This window comes from Saccostrea cucullata, unplaced genomic scaffold (genome assembly GCF_032062105.1).
Source record: "Saccostrea cucullata isolate Sc308-1 unplaced genomic scaffold, CSIRO_AGI_Scuc_v1 ctg873, whole genome shotgun sequence".
Taxonomy (NCBI): Eukaryota; Metazoa; Mollusca; class Bivalvia; order Ostreida; family Ostreidae; genus Saccostrea; species Saccostrea cuccullata.
Genome location: NW_026941035.1, coordinates 1,166 through 15,191, shown reverse-complemented (window position 1 = coordinate 15,191; position 14,026 = coordinate 1,166). Strand labels below are relative to the sequence as shown.

General features: G+C 31.0%; 1 protein-coding gene across 1 annotated transcript; it reads left to right on the top strand.

The window, feature by feature from the left end:
• The first annotated feature begins 1,736 nt into the window (after positions 1-1,736).
• On the top strand, positions 1,737-2,982 carry LOC134256982 (serpin B8-like). Its single transcript, XM_062739648.1, has one exon. The coding sequence runs from the start codon at positions 1,753-1,755 to the stop codon at positions 2,980-2,982; it is 1,230 nt and encodes a 409-aa protein (XP_062595632.1). The 5' UTR covers positions 1,737-1,752.
• The last annotated feature ends 11,044 nt before the right edge of the window (positions 2,983-14,026 follow it).

The window sequence follows — 14,026 nt, the reverse complement described above, 5'->3', positions numbered from 1 at the left end:
GAAAGATTCTGACGACACACTCTTCAAATATATGTTTTATATCTCTTTATAATATATCAAAAATAATTTATCATCGTCTTTCTCTTGTGTTTTCGTTAATGCTTTCACAATGTATTAAATAATGTATAAAATAATAAGTACAACAACAATTATACTGTTGGAGATTGAAAAGATTACCAAAAGGATTATATAAGAAGCACAGTCCTCTGGGATCTTGCACGAATACCTGGTAGAGTACCTCGATTCTTATTAAAGTAGCAATACTTCAAATTCTTGGGGAAATTATTTACTATTGAGGAATGTATAGTCTAACTTTAGGTGCCAACAGTGTACAGAAATGATAGGAAACATGTTATACAAATATTACGAACAGATTTGACAAAACATAATGCTTTCTTCTGTAGGTTCTATGTAGTATACAGGGTGTCCCAAAACATATGTTACACTTTTAAACCCTTACAAATTTTTTATGCCTAAAGTTACAGTAATGAAAATTAAAATACATAATGAAATCGTTATTATTTTTTTGTAGAGCATACATTTGTCACATTTTCTTTATCAATCATCTACCTTTTTTCTTTAGAATAACATATGTCATTTTACAACATGTTCCAAATGACGTCCCTTTAAATCAACATTGTTTGAACACGATTTCTTAATTTTTTATTTATCAAGCTTTAAATGTAACATTCTAACAGTTCAGAAGCTTTTCTTCATTGAAATTGGGTTTCACCAAACAATAGAATTTATGCTTCTCTTTACCAACATTGATAAAATGGAAGGGGCCTTAAAATAAAAGAACAACTAGCAATCATATGGCTACTTGAAAGTTCGTAAAACATCTATTTGTCTTTGTACCTTCACGTGTGAAGTCCAGCTGGGGTGTAAATGATAAAAATTGATTATGCAAGGCGACTGTTTACCGTATTGTAAACGTTATGATGAATAGAAATGAGGCACATATCTTAAAAGTCATAAATGGTACCAACATGCTTCACATTAGTTGTTGTTAACTACAAGTACATGTACCCCGCTAGGAACATTTCTTCGGGAGACTAGTACCAGTGTTTATTAATGCTTTCATATATGACCTCCAAATTGTAACATGCATATATATGATATATTGAATTTTGGAATAGAATACAATTGAAATTGAAATTAAAACTTTGAACGTCCATCTGTGTTCCAAAATCTGATTGCCGTCACAAAAGGCAAGTAATCCACAGACATAGCTTCAGAATAACCCATAGACCAGTGGTGTAGCACTGACATCAAGATTGAAGTATTAAATTAGAGAGCCATAATAGCGTTGCTTTAGGTGTTTTAGTTCTCACAATTACACCCTTGCTAGACTGCACCATTGTTCGTAGGTATATGTATACGTAATTGATTTTTGTATAATTTTGAGGTTTTATATAAATGTCTTTTTAATTAAAAAAATTAAAATTATTTTTTTTCCAAAATTTATTATTTTTTATTCATTTCTTTATCTGTATTTAGATCCTTGCCAGACTGCACCATTGACCTTAGGTATATGTATACGTAATTGATTTGTGTGTGTGTGTGTGTGTAATTTTGAGAGTTTATATATAAATATCTTTCTAAGTAAAAAAAAATCTAAATAATTTTTCTGTCAAAGTTTATTATTTTTATTCATTTTTAAGGTACATGTCTTGTAGACTTTTGACTTCTTGCTGAAATAATTTGATCATTTGATTTTAGGAGGGAATTAATAAAGAACACGCAAAAACCATGTTAGGAAAAATTCATCGTCATCAAGCTTTGTGTTGTTTACAGTTATCTCTGTTTTACTGTGCCTTACATAAAGTTATGACAGATGATCCTGCTATTCGAAATAAAGAAATGGCTGAAGCATTTTCCAGAGCTAACAAGGGGTTCATGTTGAGTCTTTTAAAGAAGTTTCCATCGGAATCCAACATTTTTTACTCGCCCTTCAGTATTTCAACTGCCCTCGCAATGATTCATTTAGGCTCAGGATCACAAACTTTAACAGAGATGAAGAAAGCTCTTCATTTCAACGAAATGGATAAAGATGTTTACGCTGCATTCAATATGTATTTAGAGTTTCTGTCGAAGGATATTGAAAACAACACACTGAAAACATCAAATAGAATTTTTCTAAGTATGACATCTTCAGCAGAAGAATCCTTCCTACAAAACTGTATCAAACATTTCAATGCAACTCTAGAATCAATGGATTTCTCTAAGCCTGAAACATCAACCAAAAGTATCGATTCCTGGGTCAGTCAGCAAACTGAAGACAATCTTCATTTACATCCAATAAATGACAGGACACTGGTTCTAATTAATGCAATCTACTTTAAAGGAAACTGGAACAAAAAATTTAAAACTAGACAAACAAGAAAAATGAATTTCTGGAATGGCACAGCAAATTTCATGACAGAAATAATGTACCAGAAGGATTATTTCAAATTTTGTCATGTTTCAAACTTGAATTTTGATCTTCTTGAACTTCCCTTTGAGGGCGAATTCTTTAGCATGTTAATTCTTCTACCCACAGCTAAGCATAATTTAGAGGCAGTGGAAAAGGAATTAACAGAAAATATTCTTAAAAACGCGATTTACAACCTACGTAAACAAAAAGTTGAAGTATACCTTCCAAAATTTAGAATTGAGTCTGCCTTTTGGTTGAAATCTATTTTATCGTCATTGGGTATGGTATCAGCATTCCAAAACAAAGCTGATTTTTCAAACATGTTCAAAAATACAAATGTAAAAATGGGTGTTAGTTTGCATAGAGCCTTTGTCAATGTGGATGAGGAAGGCACTGAAGCTGCATCAATCACAGGAGTAGTCGCTACTTTGATATCCGTCCAAAACACTCCAAAGTTTCAAGCAGACCGCCCGTTTCTCTTTTTCATTTGTGATACTGTGAATGACGTCATACTATTTACAGGAAGATTTTACTGTCCAGTCAGAGTTAAAGGTAACTCCAATTAATATGGTTTCTGTTATTAAGTTAATTTATTTAGTAATTATTTAATCCTTTATTGCATTAATTTTTCCTGATAAAGTGTATGAAACCATTGGATCCAGATGGTATTCTATTTTTCCCACGATTTCTAAGAAATACATCATGCAAGAAAGTTATGATTTGTTTCCTATAAAACCTGCAGATCTTCCTAATTGTTTCACAGAAGACTGCATTCATAAGACTGTAAAAATAATGACCGTCAATCGACCCCCCCCCATATATTGATATGACCTTATCGAGAAAACGAGCGCTTAATTAGTTGACGTCATGAATGTTTGCCACATTTTGCAAATACATTCACTGTTAGGACGCATCATTAATTATAATATTTCTCCATATAGTAAATGCCTAAACTAAATAATATTATGAGTAGTTTACGACGTAAGTATTAAAGCCCACTGTTTAGAAGGAACAAAAAAATTAATGATTTGCAGCAAACTGCAGGTGAAAATCCTTTGAAGAAGTGAATGCCACAATCTTCGCCTTTACATTTTACACAAATATGGGGGAGAAATCGCATATTTTCTTGAGAACAGGGCAGCAACAAAAAACATATATCTACTCTTAATCAAGATAATTTTTTGTCACGTTTTATTGATATTTCTATATTTATGATAAAAAGCATAGAAAATCTTAGCAAAGTGTAAAGCCAAGGCGTTGGATATCATAGAAAGATGTGTAAGTTTATTGCAAACTAAACAACATAATGTACCAAAAATCAAAAACAAGCTTGAAGGAACGGGGAGGCGGGTACAGAAATAAAATTAATCAGTATATAATTGAATCTGGAAAACGAGGTCCTCGGTACAATTTGGCCGGTTTATACTATAACCAATGAAAACAAATCGTTTTGTTTTGCTTTCTTATTAACCCCCCCCCCCCGAAAAAAAGAAGAGAAATAAAAAATCAATCGCTTCCTACGTGCCTGAAATAATCTACATGTATGTTAACATGCAACATGTACAAATGCCGGTAATGAAGGGGAGTAACCTGCTTTATTATTTATTGTTACCTGCATGGCAACAGGAAGCGTTAAGAATTAGCCACTTCCTTCAAAGATTTTTCAGTATCTGTGTATATCTTTCTTTAAGGTACGGAACCAATTATTTTCAATACTTATTATCTCTGTATCTGACCCATCATGGTGATACATGTAAATACTAAATTGTCAATAATATTAAAAAAATAAAACAAAATTTTACCATCTCATAACTGTAAAAAAGCGAGTTACGATCACTATTTTGGACCTCGTCAGTGCTCAGAGATTTTATATTTTCGCAGACAATTTATTTACATTAATTTTGAGAAGAGCAAACTGGAGCGATAGTCAATTAGAAATGCTAGTTGACTTAATTCAAACCAAGAGCGATGATCAGTGGTAAGAGGGTGTTCGGTATCTTTCTCAGTATCCAAATTATGCACAATGTCTAAAGTGGTGTCATAGAGAGGTATTTTCTAATACGTCTGCACTATTCAGGTGAACAGATAAAGACATGACTGAATGATTCTTTGTTATATTGACTTTTAGAAAATCAAAACAAAACAAACATTAAAAAGTTTGGGAGTACATATCGAAAACTGAAACGTTTCTACACCATTTGAACTAATGTGCAATATAGGTATTCAAGACTGAAGATTTGATAATGAAGGATTTATATATATATATATTTGCTATTTATAACATATAGAAACATTCACACCAATCATTTTAAAATTATTTTAACTCATATCTCATTTGCTATTTCTTCAGAATATCAACTTATACGCACATAGCTTCAATTTCATGCTGACGTGAAAAAGAATATGCCACAATGGTAAGCAATATAAATGGCAGACTATTTCTTTGTCTTTTGCAGAAAAAAAATCCGAGATGAATGGAACGGAAATAAATAATGTGCACAATGATTCAAAGATAATCAAAAAGAATACAGGTAACTCTCAAAACTTCATAGTCCGCGGAATCCAGGCAGACAACATTTTTTAAAAGCTCTGTATTTAACGGATTTGTTTTAAAATTAGTTTTACTGTATGTAATCATTTTCAATTTTATTTTCATGAACTGCAAACCTCTTAAATGTGATTTTTTTAACTGTGAAATTTTTTTCAGTAAAATGTCCTGTTTACGATATAGAAAATGAATTATCATAACGGCGTAAAATATTTGTTTACGCATTTAATTTTTTTTTAATACTCAAAGGAGTGCAGTCTCAGCTTTTTTCTGTAGTGAAACTCTGCACGAGTTGTCCTTTGTGCACAGGAATAGTATCTTTTAAGTAAAACGGCTAGGTTACTGTCAACTAAATATTGTCTGCGTTGCAGACCTCCATATGAACAACTTTATTAGCGAATCCCCATTGCGATAAAAAAGAATTTTCTGACATCGAGTACCGTATACTCAATGTAAATATTTTCATTATAAAAAAAATAAAAAAAATCAATCACTTCCTACGTGCCTGAAATAATCCACATATATGTTAACATGTCAACATGTACAAATGCCGGTAATAAAGGGGAGTAACCTGCTTTATTATTTATTGTTACCTGCATGGCAACAGGAAGCGTTAAGTATTTGCCACTTCCTTCAAAGATTTTACGGTATCTGTGTAAATCTTTCTTTAAGGTACAGAACCAATTATTTTCAATACATATTAACTCTGTAAGAGACCCATCATGGTGATACATGTAAATACTACATTGTCCCAAATATAAAAAAAAAATAAAACAAAATTTTACCATCTCGTAACTGTGAGAAAGCGAATTACGATCAAGGTTTTTGACCTCTTCAGTGCACTAAATGTTGATCGTTTCAAAGACAATTTATTTCCATTAATTTTGAGAAGAGAAAGTCAATTAGAAATGCTCGTTGACCCAATTCAAACCAAGAGCGATGATCAGTGATAAGAAGTTGTTTGGTACCTTTCTCAGTATCCAAACTATGCACTGTGTCTGAAGTGGTGTCATAGAGAGGTATTTTCTAATACGTCTGCACTACTCAAGTGAACAGATAAAGACATGACTGACTGATTCTTTTATTATGTTGACTTTTAGGAAATCAAAAAAAAAAATACATTAAACAATTTGGGACTACATATTCTAATACTCAAATGTTTCTTCAGCATTTAAACTAATGTGCAATATAGGGCTTTAAGACTGAAGGATTTATAATGAAGGATTTATATTTTGCTGTTTATTATGTATAGAAACAATCACCCCCATCACTTAAAAAGTATTTTAACTCATATCTCAATTGCTATGTCTTCGGAATGTCAACGTATGCACACAAAGCTTTACTTTCATGCTGACGTGAAAAAGAAGATGCCATAATGGTAGGCAATATAACTGTCAAATGATATCTTTGTCTTTTGCAGAAAAAAAGTCCGAGATGAATGGAACTGAAAAAACTATTGTGCACATTGGTTCAAAGATAATGAAAAAGAATACAGGTAACTCTCAAAACCTCGTAGTCCGCGGAATGTAGGCAAACAACTTTTTCAAAAGCTCCGAATTTTACGGATTTGTATTAAAATGAGTCTTACCGGATGTATATTTTTTTTTTTGTGCAGTGCAAACCTTTAACTTGTGTTTTTAACTGTGATATTTTTTCAGTAAAATGTCTTGATTACGATATAGAAAACGATAGATCTTTACAGCATAAAATTTTTTTGACGCATTTGAAAATTTTCTACAATACTCGAAAGAATGTAGTCTCACCTTTTCTCATAGTGAAATTCTGCACGAGATGTACATTGTGCACAGGAATAGTAATCTTCAGGTAAAACAACTAGAGTTACTGTCAATTTAATATTGTTTAAATCAATAAATTGTGATGCAAAAACTTACAAAACTTACCCACATTGCAGACAGCGACAGTAACAACTTAATTAGCAAATCCTCAGCGCGATAAAAAAGAATTTTCTGACATCGAGTACCGTATACTCAATGTACATATTTTCATTATAACTGTATAATAAAACAATTGACGACCACTCGTGAGTTCAACATGGTAAAATGAAGACCCTCGACCTGGCCCACAAAGGAGATCAGGGGGGTTTTTTTTGTTCTCCTGGTCATCGTTCTCATGCACATTATTCATTTTTCATACAGTAAATGCCTATACTAAATAACATAATGAGTAGTTTACGACGTTAGTATTAAAGCCCACTGTTTAGAATGAAAAAAAAAATGATTTACAGCAAACTGAAGTTGAAAATCCTATAAAGAATTCAATGCCATGACCGTCGCCTTTATTTTTTAACACAAATATGGGGGAGAAATCTCATATTATGTTTATACCAGGGCAGCAATAAAAAACATACATCTACTCTTTATCAACGTGATATTTGTCACTATTTACTTTAAATTTTCTATATTAATGATAAAAAGCATAAAAAAAATCTGATCAAAGTATAAAACCAAGGCGTTGGATATCATAGAAAGGTGTGTTAGTTTATTGCAAACTAAACAACATAATGTACCAAAATCAAAAACAAGCTTGAAGGAACGGGGAGGCGGGTCACGGAAATGAAATAATCAATATATAATTGAATCTGGAAAACAAAATCCCCGGGACAATTTGGCCTGTTTATACTATAACAACAAATGAAAAAGTTCTTTTGTTTAACTTTCTTATTATCCCCTCCCCCACTCGAAGAAAAGAGAACTAATACGTCTGCACTATTCAGGTGAACAGATAAAGACATGACTGACTGATTCTTTGTTATGTTGACTTTCACCCCCATCATTTAAAAAGTATTTTAACTCATATCTCAATTGCTATGTCTTCAGAATGTCAACATATGCACATATAGCTTTACTTTCATCCTAACGTGAAAAAGAATATGTCCTAATGGTAAGCAATATAACTGTCAAATGATATCTTAATCTTTTGCAGAAAAAAAGTCCGAGATGAATGGAACTGAAAAAACTATTGAGCACATTGGTTCAAAGATAAGGAAAAAGAATACAGGTAACTCTCAAAACCTCGTAATCCGCGGAATTTAGGCAAGCAATTTTTACAAAAGCTCGGAATTTTTACGGATTTGTTTAAAATTAAGTCTTACCGGATGTAATAATTTTCATTTTTTTTTCATGCATTGCAAACTTTACGTGTGTATTTTTTAACTGTGATATTTTTTCAGTATAATGTTTACAACATATAAAACCATAGATCATTAGTTACGCATTTGACATTTTTCTACAATACTCGAAGGAATGCATTCTGCACGAGATGTACATTGTGCACAAGAATTTAGGTAAAACTAGAGGTACTGTGAGCAATGGGCTCACTAAATGATACCCCCCGCCTCCCATATGTGTATAAATGGCAGTGTCCATGTTTTGCTATGGGAAACCCAAAATATGTGTCGGATCAAAAAGTAAAATAGACGGTGCACAATATGTAATAAAGATTCTCTGAAAGTTTCATCAAATTTCATCCAGTGGTATAAGAGGAGTTGCGGATAAGAGATGGGTACCCCAAAGCGTAACAGACGGACGGACGGACGGAATTAACGATTGCTATATACCCTCCCGCTTTTCAAGCGGGGGGTATAACAACTAGAGTTACTGTCAACAAAATATTGTATGAATTCTAAATTTTGTATAAATCAATAAAGCGTGAAGCAAAATCATAAACGCATTGCAGACCTCCACATAAACAATTTTAGTAGCGAAGAATTTTCTTACATCGAGTACCATATACTCAACGTAAATATTTTCATTATTACGGTATAATAAAACAATTGATAACCTCTCGTGAGTTCAACATGGTAAAATGAAGACCCTCGGCCTGGCCCACAAAGGAGATCAGTTTTTTGTTCTCCTAGTCATCGATCGTTTTCATATACGGGCCTGCCACTACAAAAGCGTTATATGGTCTAAGGGTAAGTACGGAAGGTAATCCATTATAGTCTGACTATTTCTTATGAAGGTCAGACGAAACATTCTTCAATAGCGTATAATTTTTTCCAATAATTTGTCACTGAAGTATGTCTACTTGAACAAGCTTCCTCTTGAAGAATTTATTTCAGGTATTCTACCATGGAATTGTAGAAGATACCAGAGGATAGTATGTTATTACATTAACATGCATGTGTATGTTTCCCTTTGACAAATAATTGCCTTAAGTTTCCTATAGAAGAAAATTCGCCAGATAATGATTTGTATGACGAATTTGTTGAAGATGAAAAAAAGGGATGCAAATATACAAATTCGAGAAACCTACGTGCTGTAATATGTTAAATCAGGAATGCTTTAAACTAATGACATAGAGAGACAAAATCAAATTGGAAATATAAGCGCTGGAGTCTGGATAGGGCTAAAATGAAAATAATATCTATATTAAGGTATATCTTTACTCAGGATGACTAAAAAGTCTCCTGATAAGAACGAACAATCACATATTGTACACATATGGTTCTTATGTTAAATTTCAATTTCAAATAACTAGGTCAATGGCCTACTTTTCATGCTAGTAGCCATTCAGTATTTCTCAGAAAATATAGTGCTTTCATGAACACTTCATAGATAAGAGGGTACTAATTTTTTCAAATTATGACCTTTTTTCTATTCTTACAAAATATTACAAGCAACACAACTCTTTAGACAATAAAATATTATAACAACAGAACAGCGTTGCTACATGTTAAGAAAGATTAGAGTTTGGGTCATAAACTTGAATAATCATTACCGTCTAAATTTCCTCTGTGCATATTTATTTTTTCCCCAATTTTTAATTGAATATTCAAATATACGAGTGATAAGATTTCTACATTATTAAAAGCCTCAGGCTACATTTGTTGCCCTAGTTCTCATGGTATTAATATTATATGGTGTCTATGATCAAATTATTGATATTTACAATTTACAATGTTGTCTGGAATGGTTTTGTTCATATCTTTTTTCATAGCATTTAACATCAATTCTCTGTAAGGACCAAAAATGCTTGGCCACGCACTATCATGGAATTTTATTTTATCAATATAATATTAAAGAGTGTCTTATATAAAGACTATAGGTGGGTAAATTTTGGACAGTGCTTCCTTGGTTTCCATAGCAACGGCTTTGAAATATTTTGCCATGGCGAAAATGATCAATTGTCATCACCAGGCAAAATAATTCCATGCTTCCTAAACGTAGAAAAGTTGAGAACGTAACATGGGTCTCAATTTATAGCTAATTATATAACTAATAGAAGTTTCTTGGCATATAATTTTTAGTCAATTTAACTCAAGGTTTTTAATATAAAACAGATCAGTTTACACGAAGATTGTCATAAAATGAATACAAAGGTACCTATTTCTTCACGTGCATAGAAATTTTTGCAGGCAATTTCAACTTATAAAAAAGGTTTTTTCAGTAAGATAGAACTTAGATCTAAAAGATACAAAAAGATTTTGAGGTGGGTAAATCAGTTAAATCTTGTTTTCCATTCGCCTGAAATCATCACTTTTCATGAAAATTGACCGAGAGTTATTTCCCTTTGCTGACTCTTTTGCACTGAAGACAAAAAATGGTTGACTCTCCTGTCAAAAGAAGTTTCTAACAACATGTGGCAAATCAGACACCAGGAAAATAAGCAATGAGAAAATGATGTTTAAGTTGTGAGTGACAAAGTAAGTCATCAATCAATTAATGAAAATGAAAGAGACAAGTCTTGTGAAATATTGGAACAAAATTTATGAAGTCTGACTAGAGGGATTCCATCTATTATTCTATGCAGTTATGATGCAAATGGAAAAAAAAACATTAAAAAGCAGTGGATATGGCCACCCGGAAATCAGTAGGAATGGATCTACCCTAGGCACAGTTAAAAAAAATGTAGAAATTTGTATTTACTTTAGAAAGCAAATTAACTAACTCTTGAAAATAATATAACTATGAATTAGGAGGAGAATGTAATAGAAGATGTAACTTAAGTTTGTGTGTATGAAATGAAAAATTAATATGTGATTTCTGGTACAGACTACATTGTTGTTAAGTGTGTGTGTGTGTGTTTGTGTGAGAGGGTGCGTTTGTGTGTGTGTGTGTGTTTTTTTTTTGGGGGGGGGGGCTAGAAAATATTTAGGGAAGTGTGTATAAATTAGAGAAGAACGTAAACACATGCATATTATAAGGCTCTATTCAGTTTGACTGTGAAAAAAAAAACCCATAATTTTTATATAACTTTAGCAATATATACACACTTTAATAAAATGCACGTATAAAAATGATATGCCCTAGCTGTAGTAGGTATGTGTTCATGCAAATTTATTTCATATTAATAAATTTATTTTTTAATAGATGTACCAATACAGTTCGAACTATGAAAATAAAGATGAAAAGAAACATTGAGATTTCATTTTCAGTAAAAAGCAGGTGAGAATTTTTTTAAAATATTTTTTTTTTATTTTTTTGAATTTTTTTGAATATTAAGATTATCTGGTTAGGAAATAAACATTCCTCATAATTTAATGCTAATAAAATAAACATAACAAAATAAACATTCATAATAATTTAATGCTAATAACTACATGTGCCACAGCAAAATTAAATCTTTTATTAATGTAATTAAAAAAAAAGAATCAAAATTGGTTGTAGAACCTACTATGATTGTATTACTAGTGAGGGTAAATTCACTAAATTGTTTAGGTTGCTTTTATCTTCTATTGGTTATACTTAAAATATTTTTGAGGTATTTTTTCAAGGTGTAAATACTAACAATTGGTTAAGAATTAAATACATGATAGTGAAAAATATATCAATTTTGTTTTCACATGAAAAAATGTTGTAGATAAATAATGAATTTAAATTAAGGTATAGATGTATGTTTTTTTTTTTATTTTAGGGAAAAAGTCGAAGATGATTATTTCAAGTGTCACTTTTTAAACCCACTTTCTTCAGTGGACAGCCATAACACCACAGACAGCAAAACTCGTTTAGTACAAACACGGATATTGTGAATTTACGGATAATGCGAAGTCATCTAGGATCCCCAACTATAGAAATTTAACACATTCCTTATACAGATCTAACAAATTGCAGATAAAGCGAAGTAATTTCAAAGGTCCCCATGCCTTTGTTATAACTAAGTTTAGTTACTGTAACAGTAAACGTCTGATGTAAAAAAAAATGTAACTTTAAGTCTAGCTGTTTCAACAAAAGTGATATGTAAAAGATTTTCTTTTTTTTAATACATATTTTGACATATAAATACACATTTTAGATAATGTTCAGAATGAAGATTTTCTTGATTAATAATTTGAGAAAAAGACTGTATTAATATAAAAATTGTTATATATACATGTACCGTAGATCACATAATTTTTGCAATTATTTTACCTTATTTTCACAACATTGTCATTGACTCTTTTTTAAATAGATACATTTCTCACATATTGGTGTCAATACTCTTTTTAATCTCAAAAAATACTATTTTATGTGGGAATTAATTTTTTGAGAGCACAAAGTCTCTTTTAATAGTGGGAAAATAATGTTCTTATGAATAAAACTGATAAACAGAATACACATGAGTATGTGTATGTTTACAGATTGTTAGTGATATATTAATGATTTTTTCAATGTGTTGTTAGTTTTATAGTCAATTTCAATTCAGCACCTTTTCTCCATTTTGTATCTAGTATTTGAAAATATTGATTACTGGGCAAAGTTCCTGTGAAAAGTTTTCAGTATGTTGTTGGTGTTGCAAGGTCTTAAAGATGCATTCTAGTATGTGCCAGTCCAGAATTTTCTTGTTTTTCCTCAAGATAAAAGCATTAATCAATCTTAGAATCTTATTTTGCTTGGTTTCACTGTGTAACTGTGGAAACCATAAAAGTTATTTATAGAATGATTTTGCTAACACCTATTTCTTTGAGATCAAACATTTTATTGTTTTTCTTAAGTTGTTATTTAATTTTGGTCAAGTTACGCCCAGAATTAGTGAATACTTTGCATTTTTCAGTCTTTAAATTAATTGGCTTTCAAATATCCTCATATTTACCACTGATTTACATATATAATAATTTTCTAAACATTTTCTGTGTAGCATAAAATAAAAACAAGGTGTGTAGTTTTTGTGAGAATAATTTGTTGGTTTTTCTTAGATTTTATTAAATGTTCAGTAGAGCTTTCAAGCAGCCAAAAGTCTCAATTTTTCAAAGATTTCTGGCTGTTTCCAAAGCAACCAAGATACCAAGCAACGAAATTTTATTTGATATTTTTATTTCTGGTATCAATTAGTACTAATGAGGAAGGTTTTATCAGAATCAGTGCATGACAAAGAAGTTTAATTGTTTATAGAAAATGGCTATCAAAGAGGTAATTTTTGCTAGATTTTGAGTTATCTGTCCTTTGTAAGGGATCATTGAGAAACAATAATAAAACAATAAATTTTGATTTATTTTGATTAATAGCTTTAAAAAATTGAAACCATTTATCATTTATTTGATTTCTCATATTTGTAAGAAAAAACTGTTTGGTAAAGAAATTTTATTAAACAACTAGTGTCTGGTAAAATTTTAAAAAAGAAACAATTATTTGGCAAAATGCCAATTTTCGAAGTTAAAGATATTTTAAACGAATGAAATACCCACTCTACTTTTTATAAAAGTTGAATAAAATTATTATAGTGTTTTTAAAATTTCAGCTGATTTTTTTCTCATGGTGCTTGCAATTCTTGATAGACATCTTGAAAAACAGGGTAAAAATGTCCATTTTCGAAATGTTAGAATTTGGTCATCTTTGAGCCACCAATTGAGGAATTTGCTGTGACATTTAGAATTTTTTTTATTTGTGTAATAAATTGCTCCATATGTTCTGTTCATATAATGTATTATTTATCTTATAAAAATAAAGATGATAATACCATATGAAATGAATTATACAGCATTTTTATGTGTGATATGGACATAAATTTGGCCAAAATCTATTTTTGTCCGTTACCATGGCAACCAAGGTGGTAACCTTAATTTTGAATGTTGATTATGTCATACTGTACGGGCATTAATCACCTGAAAAAAGTTTCATTGAAAT

Coding starts and splice junctions, on each gene's coding strand:
- LOC134256982 (XM_062739648.1), top strand. CDS start 1,753: ATGTTAGGAAAAATTCATCGTCATCAAGCTTTGTGTTGTTTACAGTTA.